This window comes from Sus scrofa, chromosome 10 (genome assembly GCF_000003025.6).
Source record: "Sus scrofa isolate TJ Tabasco breed Duroc chromosome 10, Sscrofa11.1, whole genome shotgun sequence".
NCBI lineage: Eukaryota > Metazoa > Chordata > Mammalia > Artiodactyla > Suidae > Sus > Sus scrofa.
Genome location: NC_010452.4, coordinates 20,000,413 through 20,014,315, shown reverse-complemented (window position 1 = coordinate 20,014,315; position 13,903 = coordinate 20,000,413). Strand labels below are relative to the sequence as shown.

Here is a 13,903-nt window from a genome sequence, read left to right as displayed (position 1 = left end):
TGTTGTGAAGTATACTACACGCACTAAAAATTGCACCAAACATACGTGTTCATTCCAAAGAAGTCGTTTGGCAAGCATCCCTGTCCCTCCCATGTTGTCTAGGAAGTGGAGCACGACCAGTTCCTTAGAACGTCGTGGCGCGTCCCTGTGCTCCTCAGAGACGACAGGGTCCTGACTTGCACCTGCATTTCTATTTAGACAGTATATGGAGAACTCATTCCTTTGGAAGACAACAGTGATGTCACAGGGCTGGCAGTGTTTATTCTGAATCGCTTACTGTGGAATCCTGATATCGCAGCCGAGTACAGGCACCCGACTGTGCCACATCTGTACAGAGACGGTACGTGGTCCTGCCTCTCCACCCTGCATTCTCCCCACCCTGCGTGAATGGCTTCTCGTCATTGTCCCTGTCTCTGCTGAAGCTTTACCTTCCAGAGACAGCCGTGTAAATAGGCTTCTCCACTACCTCCCTGCCTGTACCCCCAGCAGGTCCCCCCTCGCTGTAGCACTACAGTTACGTACACCTGTCACCGCTGCCCGCCCAGCCCTCCCCAGGAGGCTGCAAGCCCTATGGAGAGCATGTTTTAGTTTGCTACTGTAAACGTAGCACCTAGGGTGGTGCCTGCTTATAGTTGGAGCTCATTAAATATTTGTTGTGTGAAACAGACTAAATCAGCTGATGTTTCTGTGCCTCTGTTTCCTCCATGAAATGGAAATACCGGCCCCCTAGAGCCATCCTGAGTATTAAATGAATTCGTACATACAAAGCACTAAAACAGGCGGGCAGTGGGTTCCTTATGCTTATTAATGGTTTTTTTTTTTTTCTAGTACCGTGTTACTAGAAAACTTTAAGGTAAAACTTGTCACTTTTGTTTTTTTAATTAAATTATAGTTGATTTACAATATTATATAAGTTTCAGGCATACAACTTAATGATTCACAATTTTTTTTTTTTTTTTGTCTTTTGTCTTTTGTTGTTGTTGTTTGTTGTTGTTGTTGTTGCTATCTCTTGGGCCGCTTCTGCGGCATATGGAGGTTCCCAGGCTAGGGGTTGAATCGGAGCTGTAGCCACCGGCCTACGCCAGAGCCACAGCACCGCGGGATCCGAGCCGCGTCTGCAACCTACACCACAGCTCACGGAAACGCCGGATCGTTAACCCACTGAGCAAGGACAGGGACCGAACCCGCAACCTCATGGTTCCTAGTCGGATTCGTTAACCACTGCGCCACGACGGGAACTCCCTGATTCACAATTTTTAAAGGTTAATTCCATTTGTACTTATTACAAAATATTGGCTCTGTTCCCTGTGTTGTATAATATATCCTTGTACTTGGGAGTTCCCATTGTGGCTCAGTGGTTAATGAATCCGACTAGGAACCATGAGGTTGCAGGTTCGATCCCTGGTCTTGCTCAGTGGGTTAAGGATCCGGCGTTGCTGTGAGCTGTGGTGTAGGTCGAAGACCCGGCTGGGATCCTGCGTTGCTATGGCTGTGGTATAGGCCAGCGGCTACGGCTCCGATTAAAAAGAGAGGGAGATAAATATAAGGAGTTTTATATTCTGGAATAAAGAATTACAAAATAATTTGACTTTAAAATATAAGATATATCTCAAGGTCCCTTAGTAGGAACGTGTAGACTAAAACCACAGCAGAATGAAAAAATATTTGGTGTGGGTTCCATCCCTGGCCTTGCTCAGTGGGTCGGGGGACAGGTGTTGCCCTGAGCTGCAGTGTAGGTCACAGACAAGCGACTGGGATCCCGTGTTGCTATGGTTGTAGCCTGGCATCTGTAGCTCCACTTCAACCCCTAGCCTGGGAACTTCCATATTCCACGAATATGGCCCCAAAAAGCAAAAAAAAAAAAAAAAAAAAAAAAAAAAAGAGAGAGAGAAAAAAATATTTCAAAACCAAATTAAATTTTTGTCTTGCACAGATTAACTTGCTTTGCTTTTTTTGGTACTTTATTTCAGGACACGAAGAATCTTTGTCAAAGTTTACATTGAAAAAGCTGTTACTGTTGGTTTGTTTCCTTGATTATGCTAAAATCTCCAGACTTATTGACCATGATCCTTGTCTCTTCTGTAAAGATGCTAAATTCAAGGTACTGTTTTCATTTTATATTTTAAGCTTTATAGTTTGCACATAAGACTTTTGCTTGCTTTTATTGAATTCTTTTCTCCTTAGAAAAAGTGAGGTTTCCAAAGGGCAGCACTTTGGAATAGAATAGGAATCCCTACCTACTGTGTCCTGTTAACTCTAGCCCTGCCTCCCTGGTTGACTTTTCACGAGCACATCATCCTGTGCTCACTCTGACTTGAAAATGAATGAAACTGTGTATCTGAGGAATTAATTTTGGGGAAAACGTCTTTCCTGAGTTAGTATGTTATCAGATTAATGTTAATCTTTAGAGTATATTATTAAGTATGAGCATCTTCTTATAAAATCTTAAGTTGGAAATTCATGAGGTTTGCATTGTTACTGTATGAAAGGAAACTGACCATCTTTTTGGACTGCTCTTAATTTTACTTCATTTCTATATGCACAGAATGATTTGAAGAATTTGTTTTTATTGTAAACAAAAATGACAATATGCAATATATTACCTGCCACTCGTTTCTCCTAGGCTAGTAAGGAAATTCTTCTGGCTTTTTCACGAGACTTCCTAGGTGGTGAAGGTGACCTTTCTCGCCACCTGAGCTTCCTGGGGTTACCTGTGAACCACGTTCAGACACCTTTTGATGAATTTGACTTTGCTGTTACAAATCTTGCTATAGACTTGCAGTGCGGAGTACGTCTTGTGTGAGTATAAGAAAATGGAGTCATTTTTGCTCAATGGCACAGACTAAAATTTTCTAGGGGTTCCTGTTGTGGCTTAGCAGATTAAGAATCCGAATGGTATCCATGAGGATGCAGGTTCAATCCCCGACCTCACTCAGTAGGTTAAGAATCTGGCACTGCCGCAGCGGAGGTGTAGGTCACAGATGGGGCTCGGATCCCATGCTGCTGTGGCTGTGGTGTAGGCCTATAGCTGCAGCTTCTATTTGGTCCCTGGCCTGGGAACTTCCATATGCTGCAGGTGAGGCCCTAAAAAGCAAACAATAAATAAAATTTTCTGGAAAACACTTTTTTCAGTACATGCACAATCATTCTTGCTCCTTTATGTAATGGAATAAATCTTTTAAAATGTCGGGATAAGTATGGGGAAATGGTGTTAATTTTAAGCCCTGAAATGTGCCTAAATGTGTCTCCTATGCACATTTTTCCTCCCTATTGGCAGGTGTCAGGCTCTGAGAGTAGAAACCACTGATGCCCCAGAGTAGGAGTTGGGGAAAGCATGGAACTCATTAAATTGTCAAACGTTTAAGCAACATTTCATGTCAGAGTGCTGCGTCCATCACTGAGCCCATGTTAACCCTGCTTTCTCTGTGAGGAAGAGCAAGACGGAGACATAGAGTGGCTTGCCTGAGTTGGACGGGTGGATAGGGGGCGGCATCTGATCACGTGGTGTTAACTCGCTAACCAATGGGAGTCCTCAGCCTTGGCTTTGGCGTGACTCCCGTCAGTTAGCCGAGCCGGCTTTGGAAGGCACGGCCTTTGCTCTGGACTGCGTAGGGCTTCTTGAAGACACGGGTCTGGGAGGCCTTTGTCTTGTTTCTAGGGCACTCTCTAGTTTATATTACGTTCGAGCTTTGAGAGGAAGGGATCCCCAGATCTCTGTGAATTCCCAGCTCTTCAAAGGCAGCATACATGCCCTGGTTCCCTTCTAAATTAAATTTCCATGGACCCTTTTTTCTTTTCTGACCCTATATTCTCACATCAAGGTGTAACAGTCCTTAGAGCTCCCTCTCACTTGAGTAATTCCCACATAGGCTAGAGCCTTTGCTGAAAATGTTTTTCATACTATTTTTGTATTTAATTTGTTCACTTCATAAATCCAAGCCATCACATCTGTTTTCTGGCCAATAGAAATTCACATTTTTAGACCTTTTTCACAGTCCAAGAGGAGCAGTTATTGGCTTTATGTTCAATGGAATTTTTCATGATGAAAGACATCTTTGTTTGATTTTTTGTTTGTTTCCACTTTTTTTTTAATGGAAAAATTGGGAGTTCCCGTCGTGGCGCAGTGGTTAATGAATCCGACTCGGAACCATGAGGTTGCAGGTTTGATCCCTGCCCTTGCTCAGTGGGTTCATGATCTGGCATTGCCGTGAGCTGTGGTGTAGGTTGCAGATGCAGCTTGGATCCCGTGTTGCTGTGGCTCCGGTGTAGGCTGGCAGCTACAGCTCCGATTGGACCCCTAGCCTGGGAACCTCCATATGCCGCAGGAGCGGCCCAACAAATGGCAAGAAAGACCAAAAAAATAAATAAAAATGAAATAAATTGAAAAATTGTTGATATACAAGGTTGTGTTAATTTCTGCTATACAGCAAAGGGATTCAGTTATACGTACATATACATTCTTTTTTTCGTTTTCTTTTCCATTTTGGTATATCATAGGTCGTTAAATACAGTTCCCTGTGCTATACGGTTGGACCTTGCTGTTTACCTCCTCTGTGTCTAACAGCTTACATCCGCTAACCCCAACCTCCCACTCCATCCCTCCCCACTGGCAACCACAAGTCTCTTCTCCATGTCTGTGAGTCTGCTTCTGTTTTATAGATAGGTTCATCTGTGCCATGTTTTAGGTTCCACATATAAGTGATATCATATGATATTTGTCTTTCTCTGAAAGACATTTTTGTGCTTTTGTAGGAGTTATAATAAGGCCTTCCCGTTGGGTGTTGGGTGTTGATGCTTTGTCCTGGGTCAGGAACCAGTTAAGAGACATGATCTTGCCTATCAAGTCTCTGTTTTCTTCAGTGTCAGCACAATGATCATAAGTCTTTGAGGTCATTTGAGAATGCCTGAGGTCATTTGAGAATACTTGGGGACGGCGAATCCAGTGACCCTCTAGGTGAGGGTCAGACCAGTGTTTCAGGAATGCTCCAGGTATTGATTACATGGTTGGCCTAGGAGGATCATAGGTTACTTTCTAACCTTGAGGAATTATGGCCTGTAAACAGTTCTGTCAAATTTTAGCTATATACAGTAATTAGTTGGGACTTGCTTTTTCTGTGGAAGCAGCAATTACTGTCTAGTAGACAAAACACTGGTGACTTAGGCAATACTAAGGGCCACACTCTTGGCATATGGAAGTTTCTGGGCTAGGGGTCTGATCAGAGCTGTAGCCACCGGCCTACACCACAGCCACAGCAACACCAGATCCAAGCCAAGTCTGCAACCTACACCACAGCTCACAGCAATGCCAGATCCTTAACCCACTGAGCGAGGCCAAGGATTGAACCCGCAACCTCACGGTTCCTAGTCGGATTCGTTTCCGCTGAGCCACAGTGAGAACTCCTGGTGTTTTGTTTTGGTAGTGCCTGCGGCATGGCCAGGGATCAAACCCACACCACAGTCACACAATGCCAGATCTTTAATCTGTCGCACCACAAGGGAACTTCCTGAGCTTTGGTTTTTTCATCTGCCAGAAATGGGATAATACCCCCTGATTGTGGGATTTGCCATCAGATCTAAAATGAGAAAAGAAAGCACACGCTTGATGTGTAGACTACAGTAGTCCCTCAATAAATGTCTGTTTTCCTTTCCCTATAGAACTCTGTTGTTCATGTGTGCGTTTGAGTATGTACACCTTATTTTTTGTTCTTATATTCTGTTCAGAGACTTTACTCCCCAGGCTTAAAATGAGAAAAAACTCCATTCGCTAACTACAGAACAACAAAGTTTTGAGATCATGTTTTGGAGTCTTTCTAACCTAAATAAAACCTTTTAAATTGGAAGATTGATGTGGGTGATAACTGCTCTTAAATAAAGTTCATTTTCCGTGTGTTTTTATTTACGAAGTTAATTTTTCATGTATGTTTTTATTGTGCGTGTTTTTTTTTCATGTGAAAATTCCTTTATTGTTAGGCGAACCATGGAACTTCTCACACGAAACTGGAATCTCTCAAAGAAACTCAGGATTCCTGCAATAAGTCGTCTTCAAAAGATGCACAACGTTGATATTGTTTTTGAAATTCTTAAATCACGAGGTGTTCAGCTGAATGATGAACTTGGTAAAAATTGCCTAACAGTAAAACTTTTCTTCTCACTGAAAATTGACATGTATGTATACTGTGCTAATGGACTGTCTTTCCATTTGCAGGAAATACAATCCTATCTAAGGATATTGTAGATAGGCACAGAGAAAAAACCCTGGCACTGCTTTGGAAGATAGCATTGACTTTTCAGGTATTGTGCATTCTGTACATTTTGTACTTTTTATCAATTTTAATATTTTTTTTGTCTTTTTAAGGTCACACCTGTGGCATATAAAAGTTCCCAGGCTAGGGGGCAAATCAGAGCTGTAGCTGCCAACCTATGCCACAGCCACAGCAGTGCTGGATTCGAGCCTCCTCTGCGACCTATGCCACAGCTCACAGCAGTGCCGGATCCTTAACCCACTGAGCAAGTCCAGGCATTGAACCCACATCCTCATGGATACGGGTTTGTTACTGCTGAGCCACCGTGGAAACTCCCTCAATATTGATTGTAAAAAGCACTTTGCATCAATAAAGACTAACAATAGTAACTGTTACTAACCAGGCTTTATTCTGTCCCAAGAACTATGATCTTTGCTTTATATATATTCCAATCAATCTTCACAACACCACTAAAAGGAGAGGAGACTGGAATTAAGGTCACATCGCTGATCGGAAGCAGGGGTGAGATTAGAACCTAGGCTTGGCATGGCGGCAAAGAGCCACAGATCCATGCACTTAATCAGTACACATCCCATCACTTAACGTGTAGATTGTGTTTGCCTTTAAAAAAAATAATGTTGGGGAGTTCCCGTCGTGGCGCAGTGGTTAACAAATCCGACTAGGAACCATGAGGTTGCGGGTTTGATCCCTGCCCTTGCTCAGTGGGTTGACAATCCGGCGTTGCCGTGAGCTATGGTGCAGGTTGCAGACGCAGCTCGGATCATGCGTTGCTGTGGCTCTGGCGTAAGCTGGTGGCTATGGCTCCGATTGGACCCCTAGCCTGGGAACCTCCATATGCCGTGGGAGCGGCCCAAGAAATAGCAAAAAGACAAAAATAAATAAATAAATAAATAATTAAAAAAATAATAATGTTGGTAGAAGACTTCAGCTTCTGTGGGTCAAAAATAGTATATGAAAAATTAAACATACCTACCCTCTTTTTGTATTTCAGGTGGAGATTTCCCTTAATTTAGATCAGTTAAAGGAAGAAATTGACTTTTTAAAGCGCACGCAGAGTTTGAAGAAAACAATGTTTGCACTGTCGTGCCGTTCTGATGCTGTCATCAGTAAGAAAAAGGATAAGAGGCATAGTGGTCAGTTCGAACAGTATAGTGAAAGCATAAAGCTACTGATGGATTGGGTAAATGCTGTCTGCGGCTTCTACAATAAAAAAGTAAGCTCTTTGTTTTAGCCCAGTTTCTTCTTCTCTTTTTATTTATTGGAGTATAGTTGACTGAGAAAGTTGTGTTAGTTTCAGGTGTACAGAGAGTACATCAGTCTCACAGGTACATAGATCCTTTCTTTTTCACATTCTTTTCCCAGGTGGGTTATTACACAAGCCCAGTTTCTTTAAATTAATTCCCGTTAAAGTCAATGAAACTTAATGCATAAAATATTTTCTTTAATTTCTTAAATAATTTAGTTGATTTATGTAAGCAAACTTTTCCTCTAATGAGTGAGGGTACTGTCACATACTTAGTTTCATCTAATCTGTCACCAATGGTAAATGCTTGATTATTTTATGTATCACTAAAGGGAAAAAAAAAAAAAAGCCCGAGTTGGAAGTCTTAATGGGAGATGTTTGCATTGAACTGGGGTGCCAAAGGCTCATGCCCTTAATTTAAGGGTGAATACAAGTAAACCCACCGTGCAGAAGGGGACTTTGGAGAACCTCGTCCCACTGGGTTCTTTAAGTGGTGTCTAAGCTGTGTCTTTTATAATCATTTGTTGGATTGATAGTGTATTTCTGTATGAAATGTACACTTAAGTGCAGATGCATGAAAATAAGTTGTCCTGACAGGCACGAATAAAGAATAAAATACCCACTAAGGAATATGAAACAGGAAAAATGATGTGACACACTGATACGATGCACATGTTACTAAATGTCCTCCCCTGCCGTGTGTTGAGCATCATTAGTAGAAAAACTGTCAAATATATGGACAAATTCTGTGGTATAATTCGATACTGGAGAGCTGTGCAGGCTCTAGAGAAGACCGCCTCTGTGCCTTTTTCCTGACGGCTGGCGCTGCTGCCGCCCCCCAGCTTTCCTGGCTCTGCAGACCCATTACTGCAGTCACTGCCTCTGTCTTCACACGGCTTTCTCCCCAGGTGCCTGTCTGTCTCCTTTTCTCATAAGGATTAAGAGCCCATCTTACTCCAGGGTTATCTTAACTACTTAAATTTGCAGTGACCCCATAAACAGATGAGATCATATTCTGAGACACTGGGAAGGACATGAATTTTCGAAGAACACTTTCCAGCCCAGAACAATGATATAATCATGTTCTGTTTTTGGAGTAGCTAATGTTTTAATAGGTGAGAAGTTGGCTATGAATATGAAATTTTATGAGGTGCTACTGGAAACCACTGTGATAGTCTTAGCTATTCAAACGAAACACGGACAACAAAACCATGGGCATCTATATTCCCATCTCAATACAGTTCATTCATTTTCCTTTTTCTTTTTTTTTTTTTTTTTTTTTTTTCGTATTTTTAGGGCCGCGCCCACGACACATGGCGGTCCCCAGGCTAGGGGTCAAATCAGAGCTGCAGCTGCCAGCCTACACCATAGCCCAAGCAATGCTTGATCCGAGCCACATCTGTGACCTACACCACAGTTCACAGCAACACCGGATCCTTAATCCACTGAGCGAGGCCAGGGATCCAAACTTTGTCCTCATGGAAGCTAGTCAGATTCGTCTGCACTGAGCCAGGACAGGAATTCCAGTTCATTCTTTTTCTGCTATTTCCAACCAGGTGGAGAATTTTACAGTGTCTTTCTCAGACGGCCGTGTATTATGTTACCTGATCCACCACTATCACCCTTGCTACGTGCCCCTGGACGCGATATGTCAGTGTACTACACAGACCGTGGAGTGTACGCAGACCGGCTCCGTGGTGTTAAACTCCTCCTCTGAATCTGAGCAGAGCTCTCTGGATTTGTCTCTTAAAGCACTTGATTCTGGTGAGTCCCTTTTGGTGGATTAACTTTTCCAATTTTCTCATCAGCCCGTCTGATTTCTGGCCAAAGATTTCTCACCTGACCCCTCTCTTTTACTTGCATTTCAGAAAATACTTCAGAACTATACAAAGAACTCCTAGAAAATGAAAAGAAAAATTTTCAGCTGGTTAGATCAGCAGTTAGAGACCTTGGTGGAATCCCTGCTATGATTCATCACTCAGATATGTCAAATACCATTCCTGACGAAAAGGCAAGTGAAAGGTCCTTGACCAGTAGCAGCTATTAATAATCAGGCTCAGATGGTGGGAATTTGTATATTCTCTGACTCATGAGAACTTCTGTTTTCACCTTTTATGGTGTCTCTTAGGTGGTTATTACCTACTTGTCGTTTCTTTGTGCAAGGCTTTTGGATCTTCGTAAAGAAACCAGAGCTGCTCGACTCATACAAACAACTTGGAGAAAATATAAGCTAAAAAAAGATCTCAAACACCACCAGGTATTCCTCCAAAATGAAAACACCATAACATAAATTGTAGTTTATGTCGACTGATTGATTCTTGATCTCGTTTTTACCTCTCACCAATGTAGGAAATTAAGGAGAGGGTTTTCAGAATCGTGTGTGTTTTGAGTTGGGGATGAATATCTCTCCCTCACTGCTGATGTTTCCTTCTTTCGATGTTTGTTCCAGCCTCTGTCCACCCTTTCACTTTGTCTGGTCCAGGGGAAGTGGAATAACTTATCCACGTTTTAAATTTGTGAAAAGTAAACTGGGGGTGTCTGCCTTAGCTCTTCCCTTCATGCTGGACTCTGGGAGGCTTGACCTCTAGCGGCACTGCTTGGGCCTGGTGTCACCTGTCTGATTCTGCAGTCCAATTAGCCAGCTCATTTTGTCTGCCCTGAAACTGCCTTCCAGGTTCTCCTTTGTTAGTCTAAAATGGTACTTTGGTTTCCATCATTTTATTTCTCAAAATACTTAGGGCCTGGGCACAGGGAGAAAGAGGTGATTTACTGTTTCCCTTTGTGACCTCAATAGTGTGCATATTTGCCTTAACATAGAATAGGTGTTTTCTTGAGTTCTGAGAAAAATGTCATTTTTAATAGTCTGAGGGAGTTCCTGCCATGGCTCAGCAGTTACGATCTCAGCTAGGATCCATGAGGATGCAGGTTCGATCCCTGGCCTCGGTCAGTGGGTCAAGGATCTGGCGTTGCCATGAACTGTGGTGGAGGTCGCAGATATGTCTCAGATCTGGCGTTGCTGTGGCTGTGATGTAGGCCAACAGCTATAACTCCGATTGGACCCCTAGCCTGGGAACTTCCATATGCCATGGTTGTGGCAAGAAAGAAAGAGAGAGAGAGAGAGAGGAAAAGGAAAGGAAAGGAAGGAAGGAAGAAAGAAAAGAAAGGAAGAAAGAAAGGAAGAGAAGGAAGGAAGGAAAGAAAATAAGAAAGAAAATAAGAAAATCTGAGAAGTGGTCTCCTGGATCAAATTGAACAAACTATTTGAACCCTCTTATCTCCCTACTCTTCCCACTAATAATGGTGTATTTATTTAGAATAATCAAAATAAAAGCAGCAGCCTGATCAAATAGTTCAGAAATGCTTTTCACCCAAGATGGCTCCTCAGTTTGAATCATGGCACATTTGTGATAAAGTTCTCAGTAGCTGTACAGGAGCTAGACATTGGCAGCTCTTAAAAGCAGCCTGTGTTCTCTCACACTGAGGCTGATCTGGCGATGATACTAACAATAATTTGCTCTGGCCCCACTCAGTCTTGACAGTGACTTTTGGAACTAGGCAGTGGCTTACACTCACGAGCCGTCCCCTCTGCTACCGTGCATTCTCTGTGCCTTCTTTTCCCATCATCTTCCCAAGATTTGCCTCCTTGCCCACATTTCCTTGGAGGATAACTTGGTACTTCTGGAAGCTTCTAGAATTGTTTTAAGAACTTTTTCAGGAAAAACACCTTCATGGCTGGTCCTTAAATTATTATATTAACTTGAGGGTTCCCATTGTGCCTCAGTGGATTAAGGACCCAATGTTGTCTCTGCGAGGGTGTGGGTTCAATCCCTGGCCTTACATGGTAGGTTAAGGATCCCCAGCCTTGCCACAAGCTGCGGCGTAGGTCACAGATGCACCTTGGATCTGATGTTGCCGGAGCCGTGGCTCCAATTCCACCCCTAGTCTTCAAACTTCCATGTGCTGTGGGTGTGGCCCGAAAAAAGAAAAAAAAATTATTTCATTAATTCTTTTTATGTGGCATTAAATGAAAGATTTAAGATTTTTTTTTAAGTATGAATTATATTTTTTTGGTAATGAAATCTGCTTTTCTCCTCAGTGTAGTCTTGTATTAATTACTTATCAATTATAGAAAATTCTTAGCTTTTTCCTCACAAGATCCCTTTTCTTGATTTATTTCTTTGGTCCAAGTATTGGAGATTTCCTTTTTTTGAAGACCACTGCTTCCCTCCTTTCTCCAGGTGTCCACGCACGCTCCTTTTCTTAGACAATTATACTAAGATCCATATGTACCATTTCCTTTCCATTTGGAACATTACACAGGTTCACATCATATTCTTTTTTTTTTTTTTTTTTTAGGGCCACACATGCAGCATACGGAGGTTCCCAGGCTGGGATCCAATCGGATCTGTAGCCGCTGGCCTACACCACAGCCACAGCAACGTCAGATCCAAGTCACATCTGCAACCTATACCACAGCTCATGGAAATGCCAGATCCTTAACCCACTTAGCGAGGCCAGGGATCGAACTCATGTCCTCATGGATAGTAGTTGGGTTTGTTAACTGCTGAGCCATGATCGGAACTCTCACTTCATATTCTTATAGGAATATTATAAGCTAGGAAGCATGTAAGCATTACCGTGAGGTAGCTGTTTTCCAGGTTTTATATTTTCTTTGCTATTGTTGTAATTAATATAAACTATCCATTGAGAATAAAATGGTTCCAACTCTAGTCTTCAAACTAGTGATAGAGAAGCAGGAGTCCCCATTGCGGCTTAGCAGGTTAGGAATCCAACATATTGTCCATGAAGATTTGGGTTCGAGCCCTGCCTTGCTCAGTGGCTTAAGGATCCAGCATTGCTGCTAGATGTGGTGTAGGTCACGGATGCAGCTAGGATCCTGTGTTGCCATGGCTGTGGCATAGGCTGCAGCTCCAATTCAGCCCCTAGCCTAGGAACTTCCATATGTTGCAGGTGTGGCCTGAAAAAAAAAAAAGAAAGAAAAGAAACTGGAAAAAAAAAATTAAGGTGATAGAAAAGCATTGACTAATGGCTCAAATTCCCTGATGAATGAAGCAGGCTTCTCCAAGGGTCCTTGACACATTGTACCCTTAGTTCTTCCTGAATGATTCGGCCCCAGCTCCAGAGCAAAGTAAATCCTCGAGTGTGGCCCATATCCAAAGCAAAATAAAAATAAGCTGGTAACAGGTTGGCTCAGCTACAGTGTAGGATTATAAACGACAACACACAATCTGACTTAAGACGTTGTGACCGTGGACCTGGGAACTTTTGCCATTGGTTTATCTAAGTTTTCAAATAGTTGCTAGTTTTTGTAATATATTTTGCTCTTTGGATGTATTTACTTTGCTCCTGTAGCTTCTCTAACATCACAAACAGTTGTTCCATGCTGATTTGCTCGAGATTGAGGAGATCTACAAACTTACATTTCATTTTATGTCAACCGATTGTATCCAAAACCACCCTGGTCCTTAGAGCTTTCTATTCAAATACTACTTTGGAACTGCATCATGTTATTTTTTTTTTTTTTTTTTAAGCTCTTAAGTGTAGTCTTTTTTTTTTCCCCTTGAAATTTTTTTTAAATTGTGGTAAAGAATTACATATCATACAATGTGCCATCTTAACTGTTTTTTAAGTTATTCACAGTGTTTGGTTTAGGTTATTTGAAGTTCTTAAGTTACCAGACAGTCCCACTTGGTAGTGTTAAGTGTATTTACGTTGCTAGGAAACAGACCTCCAGAAATTTTCAGCTTGGAGAACTGAACATCTGTACTTGTTAAACAGGAACTTTTCATTTCCTCCTCCCCATGGGCCTGGTGACCACCTTTCTACGCTCTATGACTCTGACCCCTTTAGATACCTAATATAAGTGGAATCAGACAGTATTTGCCCTTGTGTGCTTGGCTTCTTTCACTTAGCATGTGCCTTCGAGGTTCACCCAGGTGGTAGCCTGTAGCAGGATTTCCTTCATTTTTTAAGGCTGCAGAGTTAGCTATTCCACAGTGTGTTTATACCACATTTTGTTTATCCGTTTATCCTTCATTGGGCTTTTTGGCTCCATCTCTCGGCTTTTGTGATAATACTGCTGTGAACTGGGGTGTACAAACCCAGTTTTCAGTTCTTTTGGGTATCTACCTAGAAGTGATGTTGCTGGATCATATGGTAAATGCTATTTTTAATTTTTTTAGGAATCATCATACTGTCTTCCATAGCAGTAACTGTGGGTTGTGTTTTATAATCCCACCAACAGAGCACAAAGATTTCAGCTTCTCCACTATACCTTACCTGCCAACAGTTTGTTTCTTTCTTTACTTTTCTTTTTTTTTAATGTCTTTTTGCTATTTCTTGGGCCATTCCCGTGGCATATGGAGGTTCCCAGGCT

At 42.2% G+C, this 13,903-nt stretch overlaps 1 protein-coding gene across 1 annotated transcript in view; it reads left to right on the top strand.

The window, feature by feature from the left end:
* ASPM (abnormal spindle microtubule assembly) overlaps positions 1–13,903 on the top strand; it is a 68,165-nt gene that overhangs the window by 25,365 nt on the left and 28,897 nt on the right. Inside the window, 9 exon segments of the mRNA XM_021064478.1 lie at positions 199–340; positions 1,971–2,101; positions 2,624–2,799; positions 5,971–6,116; positions 6,206–6,291; positions 7,255–7,476; positions 9,063–9,270; positions 9,375–9,517; positions 9,635–9,763. Coding sequence (XP_020920137.1) covers positions 199–340; positions 1,971–2,101; positions 2,624–2,799; positions 5,971–6,116; positions 6,206–6,291; positions 7,255–7,476; positions 9,063–9,270; positions 9,375–9,517; positions 9,635–9,763 — 1,383 coding nt within the window.